The sequence below is a fragment of the Scyliorhinus canicula genome, chromosome 4 (assembly GCF_902713615.1).
Source record: "Scyliorhinus canicula chromosome 4, sScyCan1.1, whole genome shotgun sequence".
Lineage (NCBI taxonomy): Eukaryota > Metazoa > Chordata > Chondrichthyes > Carcharhiniformes > Scyliorhinidae > Scyliorhinus > Scyliorhinus canicula.
Window position 1 is genome coordinate 184,951,193 of NC_052149.1, and position 15,296 is coordinate 184,966,488.

At 46.4% G+C, this 15,296-nt stretch overlaps 1 protein-coding gene across 6 annotated transcripts in view; it reads right to left on the reverse strand.

The window, feature by feature from the left end:
• The window catches only part of LOC119965217 (serine/threonine-protein phosphatase 2B catalytic subunit alpha isoform-like), a 532,569-nt gene that overhangs the window by 131,380 nt on the left and 385,893 nt on the right, over positions 1-15,296 (reverse strand). For all 6 annotated transcript variants that reach the window (XM_038795661.1, XM_038795660.1, XM_038795665.1 and 3 more), the window contains one exon: positions 5,652-5,797. In XM_038795661.1, the coding sequence (XP_038651589.1) occupies positions 5,652-5,797 (146 nt within the window). The remainder of the gene's footprint in view (positions 1-5,651; positions 5,798-15,296) is intronic.

Consider the following 15,296-nt stretch of genomic DNA (forward strand, 5'->3'; position numbering starts at 1 on the left):
TAATTTGCTTGTTTCAGGGGCCATTGAGATTAGGTAGCTTTGTTGGACTCGGGGCAGGGGTGGTGGGGCCAGCGGTTGGCTGTGGTTTGTAAATTTAATCAGAAGCTGGGTAGAGAACACCTGCGCCTTTTGACTCCACTAGAGGGTAAGTAAAAAAAACCTCACCTTTCCAGTTAGAGTTTCTCATGCTCCTCCACCTCAGTCAAACATTCAAAACGTAAAGTGAGAATTTGATCTAAGGGATATTTTATTCTTCTGCCATTAAGAATGAAAGAAGCTTCACAGCATAAGGCAGTAACAATTTCATGCAAAGGTAGCCATGGTACATCTAATCTGTATCAAATTTGATGTAGGGCGCGATACAAACAAAAATCACAGTGCATTCTGGGCAGGATTAGCGAGGTCGTTTCCGGTGCTCGTAGCGCCAGGAACGACCCCGTTTCCAAGGGCAATAAAATACACACCTATTTCCATATAAAACATATTGATAGTGGATAAAGACAGCACAAATATTCTGTCCATGCCAATAAAGATTATCGTGTCCAGTAGAGGCACGAAGATATTTAAAATTTTAAAGTTATATTTTGAAAAGTTAACACCAAAGCTGTTAAGATGGCTATAGCATACAATTTGACTTTTGGCATTTGAACAGTGGAGTCAGTAATCAATAACGAGTTAAATATGAACCTAAGTGAAGGAACTTCAGACCTGCTTGTAAAATTCACACATCTCATTGTTTAAGGATCTACCAAAACCTACTGACTATGGGAGTTGCAGCAAATTTCCTCACTGTTTCACAAGGCCAAACGAGACATCAAAATTCAATAGATAAATGTGAAATGGATCTGATCGACCTTTCTTTGTATTGTGATAGCCTATCATTAAGAAACAAAAATCTTGGCTGTCACAAAGTCTCAACGTGTGAAAAGCCAAAACACAGGATGTTTATTGGTCTAACCTCCGCCCCCTTATTTGCCGAAGGACTTTGGACTTGCAACAGGTCACAAGGGTAAGCGAGTGAGAATAAATACAGGATGTTTATTGGTCTAACCCCATCCTGTTATTTGCCTAAGGACTTTGTACTTGTAACAGGTCACATGGGTAAGTGAGTGAGAATAAATAACCTTTATTTTAAAACTCACAAAAGCTTTCTGTTGATTTTATTTAATTGGAATACTCACTCAAGGGCAATAAAATACACTCTTATTTCCAAATAAAACATATTGATTTTTTATTTTTTTACCTGCTTTTGAAATAACAGGAGGAGCTGCTCTGAACAAATACAGCATCAGAAAATCATTGAACCAGGTACAGCCAATGAAGTAATAAATGGCAGTACATTGAAAGTGGGAGAAGGACTCTATGCAACATGTTCCGACTTCAAGTTTAATTGAGAATTAATGTCCTGTAAATTCAACTGCAAGAAGCTCACAACTGACTGAGTATCCTCTGCTTTCAAGACATTTACTTTAACTAAAAGCATTATCTCATCTAAGAAACTACAAGCCTGCCTTGCAAGAGAGACTGCTTCAATTATAGATTGTAGTTGTATTGTTTTTCTCTTTCTTTGTATTTAGTCTTTGTGTGAGTTACAGTGTGCAAAATATGTCATGTTTTTAAATCTCTGAGGCAAGTGTGGGATAATAAATAACCTTCTTTATTTTAAAACTCACAAAATGGCATAATGCTGGGTTTGTTTAAATTGGGACAACAGTTCTGAGTGTAAAAATCCTCACACAAAGCACATGGACAAAAAGGGAACCCAGATATGCTGCTATCACAGGATACATGCCTACAGTTCAACCTGTTTGGAATGTGATTGGAAGTATGTCTTATGCCAGAAAGTGAATGCCTCAAAGAATTTTCCAAAAGTAGAAAAACCGTGGTCAGATCAAAATATAACTTGTTTAGGGCAGCATGGTGGCACAGTGGTTAGCATTGCTGCTTACCGCGCTGAGGATCCGGGTTCGAATCCCGACCCTGGGTCACTGTCCGTGTGGAGTTTGAACATTCTCCCCGTGTCTGCATGGGTGTCACCCCCACAACCCAAAAATGTGCTGGTTAGGTGGATTGGCCACGCTAAATTGTCCCTTAATTGGAAAATGAATTGTGTACTCTAAATTTATTTTAAAAAAAGAAAAAAAATATATAACTTGTTTTCGACTTTGGAATGTTTAGAAAGTAAGTTTGTGTAAAATAAAGAAACATGGGCCGGGATTCTCTGGAAGTCTCCGCACCTTTAGGGGCCAAGCCCCAACATTGAAAAATCTTAGCTGTCACAAAGTCTCAACGTGTGAAAAGCCAAAACACAGGATGTTTATTGGTCTTACATCCGCCCCCTTATTTGCCGAAGGACTTTGGACTTGCAACAGGTCACAAGGGTAAGTGAGTGAGAATAAATACAGGATGTTTATTGGTCTAACCCCATCCTCTTATTTGCCTAAGGACTTTGGACTTGTAACAGGCCACATGGGTAAGTGAGTGAGAACCTTTATAACCTTTATTTTAAAACTCACAAAAGCTTTCTGTTGATTTTATGGAGTGGTTGGCGCTCCGCCGGCTGGCGTGGTCGGCCTTTGACGCCACGCCAGCCGGGGCCGAAGGGACTTCGCCGGCCGGCGGCAGTCCACGCATGCGCCCATGCGCGGAGCATCAGCAGCTGCTGACGTCATCCCCGCGTATGCGCAAGGGAGGGGGTCACTTCAGCCTCCGCCATGGTGACGACTATGGCGAAGGTTGAAGGAAAAGGCTGAAGGGGGCCCCGTGAGCCCCCCCCCCCCAGGACCCCAGAGCCCGCCCGCGCCGCCAATCCCGCCGGTCAGGTAGGTGTCTTGATTCCCGCCGGCGGGAGAGGCCTGTCAGCGGCGGGACTTCGGCCCATCGGGGGCCGGAGACCCGCCAACCGACGCGGAGTGATTCCCGCCCCCGCCGAATCTCCGGTTCCGGAGAATTCGGGATACGGCAGGGGCGGGATTGACTCTCCGACCCGACTCTCCGACTCTGACCCATACTTTGCCAAATCAGTGGCGTTTTGTTCCTATTAGTGGTCAGAACATCAAACTTTTAAGGAATCTTCAAGCAGCATTTTGCTTATGTGACTGCCTTTTTGCTGACTGATTCAAGATTTTTAAACTCCTCTCTGACAGATAAGATCAACGGGTCTCCCAGGACCAAAGTGTAAGGTTTATTTCTGAATGTGCAAATGTGCTGATGAATCATCCATTGTTCAGTCTCTGCGAGAAGCTGCTTCCCATTTTGTGCATGAACTATCTCTCCTTTGACTTTGGATTTATAACCTAAAATGGGACTGTCCTGCAAAGCAACCCCTGCTAACGCAAGCTTTCTGTTCAAAATGCATTTAAAAATAACTCCTGCATAGATTCTTTTTGTGGAAAAATGGCTATACACTATGGATGTGCACGCATTCTACACTTCCATCCCGAATAAAGATGGTTCATATGGCCTGAAAAAAATCAGCCAACAACACCACCTTCCTCTGTCTCGCTGAACCTGTTCTCACACTGAACAATATTTTGCTGCCTGACACAACACTAAACTGAACAATTTCTGATCACATCCAATGCTCACATTTATCTTTCATTCTACAATGGCAGCTAGTAATGATCCTATTGTTGTTATTGAAAGTTCTTCTAGACTCGCCTTGCCCAACCTTTTCGTGAGGGACCACATTTCAATTTTCGTTCTACTCAAGCGGACGATGAGCATATTTGGGAAAGATAAGGGGCGGAATTCTCCGACCCCCCACTGTGTACCGAATTCTCTGCCCCCTGAGATTCGGCAGGGGCGGGAATCGCGCCGCGCCAGTATGCGGGCCTCCCGCGCCGGTCAGCAGGCCCCCCGCGGCAAATCTCCAGCCGCTGCTGACAGGCCTCTCCCGCCGGCGAGAATCAAATCAAAACTGACTGGCGGGATTGGCAGCGTGTGCGGGCTCCGGGGTCCTGGGGGGGGGGGGGGGGGGGGGGGGGTCGCGGGGCGATCTGACCCTGGGGGGGGCCCACCGATCGGCCGGCGGGCCTGTGCCGTGGGGGCACTGTTTTCCTTCCGCCCCGCCATGGCCTTCACCTGTCGGCCCCGGCTGGCGGGGCGTGAACCACTCCGGCGCGGGCCTAGCCCCTCAATGAGAGGGCTTGGCCCCTAAAGGTGCGGAGAATTCCGCACCTTTGGGGAGGCCCGACCACGGAGTGGTTCACGCCACTCCGTCCCGCCGGGACCCCCCACCCTGCCAGGTAGGGGAGAATCCCGGCCCAGGGTTTGGCGCAACGCTAAATCTGAATTTCAATCAAAGGTTGTGGTATGAGGAAAATAAATAGCTTGCCGAGCAAAGAAAAGCAATGTCAGAGCAATAAATTGATATTTTAAAAGAACAATTGGTAAAACTAATGAGTGTGTGAGGATCAAATTGTGTTTGTCCAGTTCACCCCAATTTCAGGGTGCTTACTCACTGACCCTCACCCACACCCACTGTGAGAGTTGGTGTGAGTGTATACATGTGTGGGGGGTGAGGAAGAGTGCGAACTCTGAGACTGGGAGTGAGCCAGACAGATACACATATAGCTTGCACGCTCTCTCATACAAGTTCGCTCATTCTCTCACGTGCTCACTTTCTCACTGCAATGGCTCGCTATCTCACTCACACTTTCCTGTGCTGTATTGTTCTTTGTTCTTTAGGATTTTGGCCAAGGGTGGTATCATGGCCGTTACAGGCTTGGAGGACTGAAGGGACTGTTCCTGTGCTGGATTGTCCTTTGTTCTTTAGGGTTTTGGCCAAGGGTGGTATCATAGCCGTTACAGGCTTGGAGGGCTGAAGGGCCTGTTCCTGTGCTGTATTGTTCTTTGTTCTCACCAAAGCTCTGGTGTAGAAGCAAGTGAAGCACAGGCAATTCCCCTCATTTCACCTTAGTTTACACCGCTGTCCAAGACCTCCAAACAAATCCTCTAAGTGAGACAATAATTTAGTTGTACTTCTTCTAATCTAATATTCTCCATTCATTGCTCTCGACACAGTATCCTACACATCAGAAAAACCATGATCTGGTGATCATTTTGCTGCAGATGTTGAGAAGCCTAATCCCGAGATCCTTGTTGTCTGCCACTTCAGTTATCCAGCTTTGATTCTGCTCTGTTCACGGTCTTCCACAGAATTACAATAAAGCTCAATAGAAGATCAAAGAACAGCACCTCATCTTTCTGCTGGGCACTCTGCAGCCCCTTGACCTTAAAATAAATTAAGAACTTTAGCGCTTAATTTCACTTTTTGTTTTCTGTCTGATTATAGGTGCTGGCAAAGTAGGATGAATGTGGCAGCACCTTTTGGCATGGGGGAAGGAGTGGATTGATGTGTTGGGATGTAGATCCCTCATTGTACACTGCTGGTGGGTGGTCTGAGTGACCAGTCTTGAGGACTGCTAAAACTGATTTTCCACGTTTGCATGCTAGCTCTCTCTAATTTAGCTTACATGCTTTCACGATCCAGACATTCTCTGTCTCATACATATTCATCAATTCTTTATTTTTTCTGTCTTCTTGTCTTCTCTTTTTGTCTTCATTTGTTCAACTTTTACCTCTTTTGTTTCAAAAACTGGAAGCTTGTCACGTTAAAAAATATTAAACCATAACAATGAAGAACTCGCCTTTTTTATATCATCCAAGGTGTGTATTTCAGGGGAAAGACCTCCATGTACACAAAGAAACTGTTGGTTCATCAGTGCAGCAAGGGGAAGACAGTCAAAAGCTTCCATACATGCATCGTATATCTGTTCCGAATACTTGATTTTACCTGAGAAAAAAAGTTCCATGTTGATTTTAGTATATTACGTGTATAACATTTTTTAACAGCATAATAAACCATCATGTAAGATCAGGCAAGACTTTTTAGGAGGTAGTTTTCAACTTCAACACCTGGAATTGATAGAGTGGATTGTCCATCCTTGTAGAACCCAACTAATTTGCATCCCAGAGATCACTTCCTCTAATTTATATTTTGCAGGAATAGTTTTTTGTGAAGTGCCCATGTCCCAGTTCAGACGGGAACAAATTTATATGTCTCCACAGCCTGGCTACTTTTAAAAATTATTTTTTTCTCTGTTATTTAAAATGAGCAATTGCTGGCCTGATAAAATGAATCCAGCTGATCACATGCTAGCTTCTGGAAGTTTCTCAGCAGTTTGAAAGCTATGTCCAAGCTGTCCTTTGAAAGGACAGCTATGGAAAAGGCACCAATGTGGTGTTAATGGATTTCAGCTAAGGGCCTTGTTAGTCAACCCAAAGCCATACTATTAGATGACCAAGACTTGAGATGTCTCTCATACAGATACGCAGCTCTCTTTTACATACACACACTAACCCCACAGCGAAGCCTGTGTGGTCGTCACCACTGTTGTATTATATCATATATACTGGTATTACGGTAAGGCCCCTGTACTACAGGTACGGGGTAGATCCCTTCCTGCTGGCTCCGCCCAGTAGGCAGAGTATAAATGGGTGTGCTCTCCGAACAGCAGCCATTTCCCCAGCTGCTGTAGGAGGCCACACATCTCTGTGTAATAAAGTCTCGATTACATTCTACTCTCGCCTCGTCATAATTGATAGTGCATCAGCCTGCTCACTTACTCCGAGGCACACCCATATGCTTCAAAACCTGCCCGCTCACTTCGAGGACTGCCTGCTTGCTCCGTGGACCACCCGCTTGCTCCATAGCTTACCCTCTCGCTTTAAGGACCCTCTGCTCACTCTGAGTACCCAGCTGGCTGTGAGATATTCCTGCTTACTCGCTCTGAGTACTGTCTGCTCACTCCGAGGCCACATTACGCCACCCACCTCCGCGCGATCTTCGTTATTGACTGTAGTCTTCTGTCCAGCATCAGCGAGATCAAAAAAATCAAATGAACCAACAGTGATGCAAGGTCTCTTGGAGTGTCAGATGCACGTGGGCAAACCTGTCAGCCTATCACCATCCATGTTCCAAGAGGCCCTGCGTTGATTGGCCTATTTGATTTCTCTAATTATTTTTAAACTTTTGGGATTTGAACCGTTGTTTGTCCATGATGTGGGGGTGCCTGCCTCTCGAACCCCCTGGGGAGCCTTTGTGGATCCTTGGGGGTTCCCTGACCCCAAGTTGGGAACCACTGTTATAGTCAGTTGGCTTCTGACCTCCAAAGAGAACAGTAACTCCAGGCTGTCCATCATCTCACTATCAAACAGGTAGCAGGGGAAGGAGCTAAGTACAGGTACAGTTCCGTGACCCTCATCTGCAGTGTGAACTACTGGAACACTGGAACTGGTGCCTTCAAGGCTAAATCAACTCTACATACCCTCTCCCCTCATGGTGGGCCTCACTTCTAGAAAGACAATTCACCCTGTGACAGTCAACCAACCTACCCTCTGAAGAAACCCTCCATTAGAATATGATTCTGGATTCTGAATTCAAGCAAAACCATAATTTGTTTTTTTATTGGAATCTGTGGTGGGATTCTCTCAGCCCGGGGGGCGGGCCAGAGAATCCCTGCGACCGGGCCACGCCGCAGTCACGCGATTCTCCGCAGAGCAGAGAATCGACGCCATTGGCGCCAGCGTGTTTGGACAATGGACAGCTCTTCATGGACAATGCTGATGACAACAAGAGAGGATATTGAGGAGATGGTCACACAGTAAGTACTTGAGGAAGATCATACATTCCTCTGCCACAATAGCTTTCAGTTCTTAGCCTCAACATAACTTGCTTTCTTACTCCCATGGACAAAATCAGGTACTTTCACAAAGGGGAAATAAGTACAAGAGAGGATTTGTCTGCAGATGATTTATGAAGCACAAGCGATGGCACTGTGGCACAGTGGCTAGCATTGCATCTCATAGCACAAGGGACCCGGGTTCAATTCCAGCCTAGGGTGACTGTGTGGAGTTTGTACATTTTTTACCTGTCTGTGTGGGCTTTCTCCAGGTGCTCCAGTTTCCTCCCACATTGCAAAAGATGTGCAGGTTTGGTGGATAGGCCATGATCAATGCGTGGGGTTTATGGGATAGTGTAGAGGAATGGTTCTAGGTGAGGTGCTCTTTTGGAGGGTCAGTGCAGACTTGATAGGTTGAATGGCTCCCTTCTGCACTGTAGGGATCGTAGATCCTGTGAAATGGAGCCAGAGACATGGGACGTTGATAAGGATGTGCTTCTTCCCATTGGCAGCAGCTAAGAAATTTGTCCAAAGCTCTGGACTTGAGAGATATTTGAGGAACACCAGACCTACATGTAGGTTCTGTAGTCAGTCTTCGAGGATGCGCAAGAACTGACTAATATGATTAAGCCAAAGATATCAATGGAACCATGCCACAATACACACCATGTCTACAAATCACCCTTGTGCATTCTCTTTGTGCGCGACTTTCATGTGCTTTCACCGATCCTGGTGTTTCTACGTGGTGCATCCAGATGGTTACAGCATGGCTGGTGGAAAACTATTGACTTTCAATGAAGGAGTCTGCAGGTGGTCACAGAAGAGGATGTCAAGCAGGTCAGAGCTGAGAAGGCCAGCTGTAGCAATCATTGTTTATAGCAGGCTGTGGTGGTTGACTAACTGATGACCAAACATGTACTCGTGGAGTGGCAGGCATGGAGGAATGCATGCTGAGAAAGGTCATTAGGTTCATGCCCCCTGGAGCCACTGCCACTCCCTTGGAGCAGCACCATAGCAAATCGAGGACAGTTTGCTGGACTGCTGTAACAGCTGTAACAGTTTGCACACTGTCATCCACAGCCATACCAGCAGCAGTCTGAGCTTGCCTGTCAAGGAAGTAACCTTTCATAACTTCAGTCTGAGTTTCCAATGAAGCAATCAGGCTTCTTGTGGAAGGTGGATATGCCACCATGGAAGCTGAGACAGTTGACCATCAGACACTGCATCACAGTTGGAACTTCAAGTGCGATGATGGAGCCTAGCCACCACACTGAAGAGGATCTCTAGTTTCTGCACAAATCATTATGCTAGGTTGGCGTTGGACTCATCCATACTCCTTGGTGTGACTACATGCTTTCTTCAATGGACCAAGTATTTTTATGTGCATACCCATCAGCCTTTTTGGCTATGCCGCCAAGTGTCAGTGGAATCTTCTTCATTTGAACCCATGTGCAACTTTACCCTCCAGTGAGCCAGCACGTGTGCTGCCCTTGATTCCAGTCCTGGCTGCAGCCGACTAGAGCCATAGAGTTATAGAATTTAATATCACGGAAGCAAGCCTTTTGGACCCTCGCATCGGCGCCAACCATCAAACACCTAACTATTCTAATCCCATTGACCAGCATTTGGTCTGTAGCCCTGTAAGCAACGGTATTTCAAGTGCTCATCAAAATACTTCTTAAAAGTTGTGAGGGTTCCTGCCTCTACCACCTTTTCAGGCAGTGAGTTCCAGATTCCCACCATCGTCTGGGTGAAAAGGTTTTTCGTCACATCTCCTCTAAACCTCCTGCCCATTACCTTAAATCTATGCCCCCTGTTATTGACCCCTCCACTGAGGGGAAAAAGTACCTACCTGTCCACCATATGTATGTCCCTCATAATTTTATACACCTGAATCAGGTCTCTCTCAGCCTTCTCTGCTCCACCAAAAACAAGCCCAGTCTATCCAGTCACTTGATAGTTGAAATGGTCCATTCCAGGAAACGTCCTGGTGAATCTCTTATGAAACCTCTTCAGTGCAATCACTTCCTTTCTATAGTGTGGTTGCCCGAACTGCAAACACTACTCCAGCTGGGGCCTAACCAACACTGTGTACAGCTTCATTGCTCTTATATGTAATGTCTCGGTTAATAAAGGCAAGAATCCCATGGGCCTTTTTAACCACCTTAACAACATGCACTGCTGTCTTCTGAGATCTGTGAACATGCACACCAGGTCCCTTTGACCTTCTGCACTTCCTAAGGTCCGGCCATTCATTGTATATTCCCTTACCTTGTTAGTCCTTCCAAAATTCATTACCTCACACTTTTCATGGTTAAATTCCATTTGCCATTCTTCAGCCCATCTCACCAGTCCGTCTATATCACTGCAGCACAGTGGGAAGCACTGTTGCTTCACAGCTCCAGGATCCCAGTTCGATTCCCGGCTTGGGCCACTGTCTGTGCGGAGTCTGCACGTTCTCCCCATGTCTGCGTGGGTTTCCTCCGGGTGCTCCGATTTCGTCCCACAAGTCCCGAAAGACGTGCTGTTAGGTAATGTGGACATTCTGAATTCTCCCTCTGTGTACCTAAACAGGCACAGGAATGAGGCAACTAGGGGCTTTTCACAGTAACTCCATTGCAGTGTTAATGTAAGCCTACTTGTGATAATAAGGATTATTAATATTATTATATTGTCCTGTAAGGCTATCCCTCACTATTTACCACCACCAAATTTTTTGTCATCTTCGAACTTACTTATCATACCTCCTACATTCACATCCAGATCAGTAATGTATACTGCAAACAAGGGGTCCAGCACAGGTCCCTGCAGAACACACTTCCAGTCACAAAAGCAACCTTCAATCATCACCTTCTGCCTCTTACCACTAAGCCAATTTTGGATCCAGTTTTCAAAATTGCCCTGGATCCCATGGGCTCTTACTTTCTTCATCAGCCTCCCATGTGGGACCTTGTCAAAAGTTTTACTAAAGTCCAACTAGACAACATCAAACACACTACCCTCCTCATCTAGACCCTAGTCACCTCCTCAAAAAATTCAAGCAAATTTGTAAGATATGGGCGGGATTCTCCATTGCACAATGCTGATATCGTAATCGGTGATCGGGCAGAGAATACCTTCCGATGCCCAAATTGGGGGCGGTGCTGGTTTGATGCCACTTTTTTGAGTCTCCGCTCCCTCTGAAATGGCATAATCAAATCGTGGGCTGCACAGTGTTGCAACAGCACTTAGCCACTGAAACGGAGAATCCAGCTCAAGATTTCCCTTTGACAAAACCATTCTGACTATCCTTGATTAATCCATGCCTCTCCAAGTGGAGATTAATTCTGTCCCTCAGAATTTTTTCCAATAGTTTCCCAACCACTGAAGTTAGACTCACTGGCCTGTAATTTCCTGATTCATCCCTACTTCCCTTCTTGACCAATGTCACCACATTCGCTGTCCTCCAGTCCTCTGGCACCTCTCTTGTGGCCAGAGAAGATTTGAAAAGTTTTGTTAGAGCTGCTACAATCTCCTCCCTTGCCTCCCACAGTAACCTGGGATACATCTCATCTGGCCCAGGGGATTTATCCACTTTTAGACCTGTTAAAACTGTTAATACCCCCTCCCTCTCAATGTTAAGCTGTTCAAGTAAATCACAATGCTCCTCCCTGATTTCTATATCTACGTCATCTTTCTCCTGAGTGAACACAAATGCAAAGTCTCACCACATGCAAATCCCACTTCTAATTTTGCCTCTAACTACGTGCAGCGTCAGTATCTGAGCTAGTGGTTGCAATTTTTTAAATCAAGGATGATGATGCATCCTCCATTATCTCTCTCTTCTCTGTGTTCCTTGTCTGACTGGACAGGTCGCATCTCTTGATTATCTGAAAGAAGAGAGGCGCAAGGTTATAGTCGTGATGAGATTGTAGGGAAACGTAGGAGGTGCTTGCCGATCAGAAGATATTGTGAGATGAGGGGAGGTAGAATGTGAGAAGGTTGTTAGGGATGAGGGTGTCATCATCTTCAATGGTTTCAGTGCGACTGTTGACCATGATCACAATGTTGGGCATTTTCTCCATTGGGGTGAGATCATGCAAGTACGCCAATCCCCCTTTCTGTTAGTTCCTCCTGCTATTATGCACCACCTTGTCCTGCAAGACAGAGGGAATCATGTCACTTAAGTGTCTTGAATCTGTTTGGCTGATGTGACTATTTTGGTTGAATAGTTAGCAGTGCATGCAAGCTGCGAAATGTGGATGTGAGATTTGCAGTTGTGCTGAATGAATGAGGAGGAGGTAAACATGTGGATGTTAGGAACTGATCCTGACTGATAATGGGTGATGGGATTGTTGTACTTTGAGCAATTTTTGAGGCTAGTGGTGTAATTGATAGCATATGGCATTCAAATATGTATGCACTGACTTTGTACACTTGTGTGAGATCATGGAACCTCTTGAGGCACAACATCCAGGCCCTCAGGATTTGACCCCAAGCATTGCCCTTCATGGATACCTGCTCCAAGTGTCTTTTGAACATGTGCTTGGAGGATTTTGTGGGCATTGTGAATAAAGGACAATTTTGCAACTTTCCACCTCCAGCAAGGTCTCCAGCAACATCTTTGAAAATCTTAGAGCATGTTCTTTCTCATGTTATGTCATTCTTCACCGATTTACAGGTCAGATTCACTTCCTGCATGGCATTTCAAACTACAATGCACCTCGCCTTTACAACTTGTATGCTATCTTTGAGATATACAAGACGCTTTCATTTACTACTCAATTTTAGGATATACAGACAATCCCACGTAAGTAATGAAGGGTCAAAAATAATTACACTGAAATTATGCAATTACAGGGTTACATGGGATATGCAGCACCGAAGCAGACCGAGTTCACACTGGTGTTTGTGCTCCCATCATCCTCCCATCTTTTCTCACCTAAATCTACCATTATAATCATCAGCTTTGAATTCTCCCGCCCCACCATGACCTCAAAGATTCAGTAATCCAGGCACTATATTTAAAAGCCACCCCTGCACAAAGCTAGCACTCTCCATAAATTCAGAAGCTGCTGGGAACTGGTGGTTGGCAAAGCTAGGAGACATGCTGTCTCCAAATTAGGATATCGCTCTATCGAGAACTTACTGGATGCAGTGGAGGCCCACCACAATGTCCTCTATCCCCACAGTGGGTGAATACCAGTAAGCAAGGGCATCAATCCAGCATGGGAGATGATGGCAGAAGTGGTGAGTGCCAATGCACTCCAAAGGAGAATAGCCACCCAGTGCCGAAAGAGGATTGGTGATCTCTTGTGTTCTACCAGGGTAAGTCCCGCTTCTCAATACTCTTAACTCGCGCATTCAAAAAACCCATCATACATCCACAGGGATCTCACTCAATGCCAGCAGCACTCACTTTCCCATGCACACCTTCATCTGACCTGCAGACTGTGTCCTCATCCCGTCAATGGCATCCTTATCGTCTAGCCTGGCAAGAGTCCTGCTTACACTCTCACCATCTATCTCCACACACGCTGGCGTACAACAGAAGGGCAGACTGATGGAAGAATGGCCGACATCAAAGTCCTGGCAGACTTTGAAAATAGAGCAATTCAGCTGGCCAGTGAGAAAGTGGATCATTCATGTGCTGACTGAGCTCAGTGGCACTCAACGAAGCATCCTACAGCCAACCTTGGTGTGAATGACATCTCCTGATTCACAGGCCCCTGCAGTGCACTAGTTATCTATCCTTTCTTTCACAGGTACATCTGGGAGGCAGCCAAGTGGGTTCATCAGCCAGGTCCTTGACTCCAGCACCAAGGATACCAAGGAAGGGGAATCCACAGGCATGACCATTGAAGACCCTTCACAGTGCTCACATACACCCTCCACCACCACATGGACACCTCATTTGACCTAGATCTGAGTAGCCTTGGAGCGACAATCTGGTGAGCACATCACACAGTCTCATCCACAACAGGTGGGGGCAGGGAAATCCCAGGGTGCAGGCACTCAGATGATTGCTGGAGGCCAAGAATCTGCTGAATCCTGATCAAATGAAGAGTCGCTGGACTTGGTCATGCCTCAGTTGCTGATGTTGAAAAGACAATCCTGGGAACATCAGGAAGGGATGTCTGCTGCACTTCTCAGAATGCAAGGCTCAATGGAGGAATCCATCCACCTGCAGACCAAAGTGATAGCGCGACATGCCAAGGTCAACACCGGGAGGATGGCAGCACCATAGACCACTTGGTCCAGGATATCGGTCCTGCACTGGTGCAGGAGCTGCACTCCATCACTGAGGCACTTGTTGGCATCCATCAGTAGCAACACAAGGAGGGTGGGGCATCTCAAACTCACTCCAGCTGCCTCTTCCTCTCAAGGTGTCAGCCAAGGTTCCGCAGGCATCCATAGGAAAGAGATCAACACGTACACACCCTGGGGTCATCCACCCAGGTAACATTGAGAGTGTGCCGCCTTTCCAAATCCCATCTTCCTGTTACCCCAGCAACTCCAGCTCTAGAGGCCAAGCAGGGTGGCAGTGCTCCACAGCAGGACTTGGAGAGCAGGCTGGGGCTTTGCAGATCTCAGCCCACCAGTGAATGCCCACCAAGATCACCACAGACAACAGGGTGTAACATTCAGCAGGCCGCCTCCACCTCCACTGTGCACTGTTAGGAATGCACCAAGATGTAACAAACTGAAGGCAAGTGTCGCAGCCCAGGGCCTCTCCTCTGTGCAATGTGGCATTCTGAGCAATTGTCCCATTTCAAAGTCACTTTGGTCAAGGTCAATGATGTCTGCATCTTGATGTGGTTTGTTTGCTTCAAGAATCTCCGACCAAAGCATCACAGGTTTCCATGATGTTCTCTGTGTGTTCTCAGCACCTTAGAGGTGGGACTCCCCCAATCTCGCCAACATCCTGACAGGTGAAGGTGTGGTGCTGAAAGAAAGAGCTGTTGAAACCTGCCAAAGGACCAAATACGTTTAATGTCCATGCGCCTGCTGTACCTCAGCAGCGTCTCCATAAAATGACCCTCTCAACAGAGCCTTTGTGTGCTACTCTTAGTCAGGCATTCCCAGCTGCAATATGGTGTCAGGGATGACCTCACTGCATTTTGTCATCATCCTCCTGGAATGTTGTGGCAATAAGGGCCTCACCAGCATGCCTGCCTCATCTTCCAGCACATTGGCCTCTTCACCTACATCCTTGCCTTTCACTTCGCCATCATCATTACACCCTTCCACTTTCTCCTCATCAGAGGAGACGTGAAGTTCATTCATCCCCTAATCATTCAGCTTCTCCCACCATTGCATTGCCAAACTGTGTACTGCACAGCAAGCCACAATGTTCAGCGACACCCTTTGGAGATTCTTCTTGAATGCTCCTCCGGATCTGTCGAGGCGCGAGGGCCTCATTTGCAGGATGCCAATGGTGTGCTCCACCAAACGTCAGATGGTGACAAAAGCCTCCTTGCATCTTCTCTCAGCAGGAGTCTGAGGCTGCCATGTGAATGTCATCAGTCATGTCCTTTTAGGTAGCCCTTGTCCTGTGGATCCATCCCTTCAGATTGTGTTGTCCCTGGAAGATGTCAGGAATCGGAGACCTGCTGAGCATCTATAAGTCAT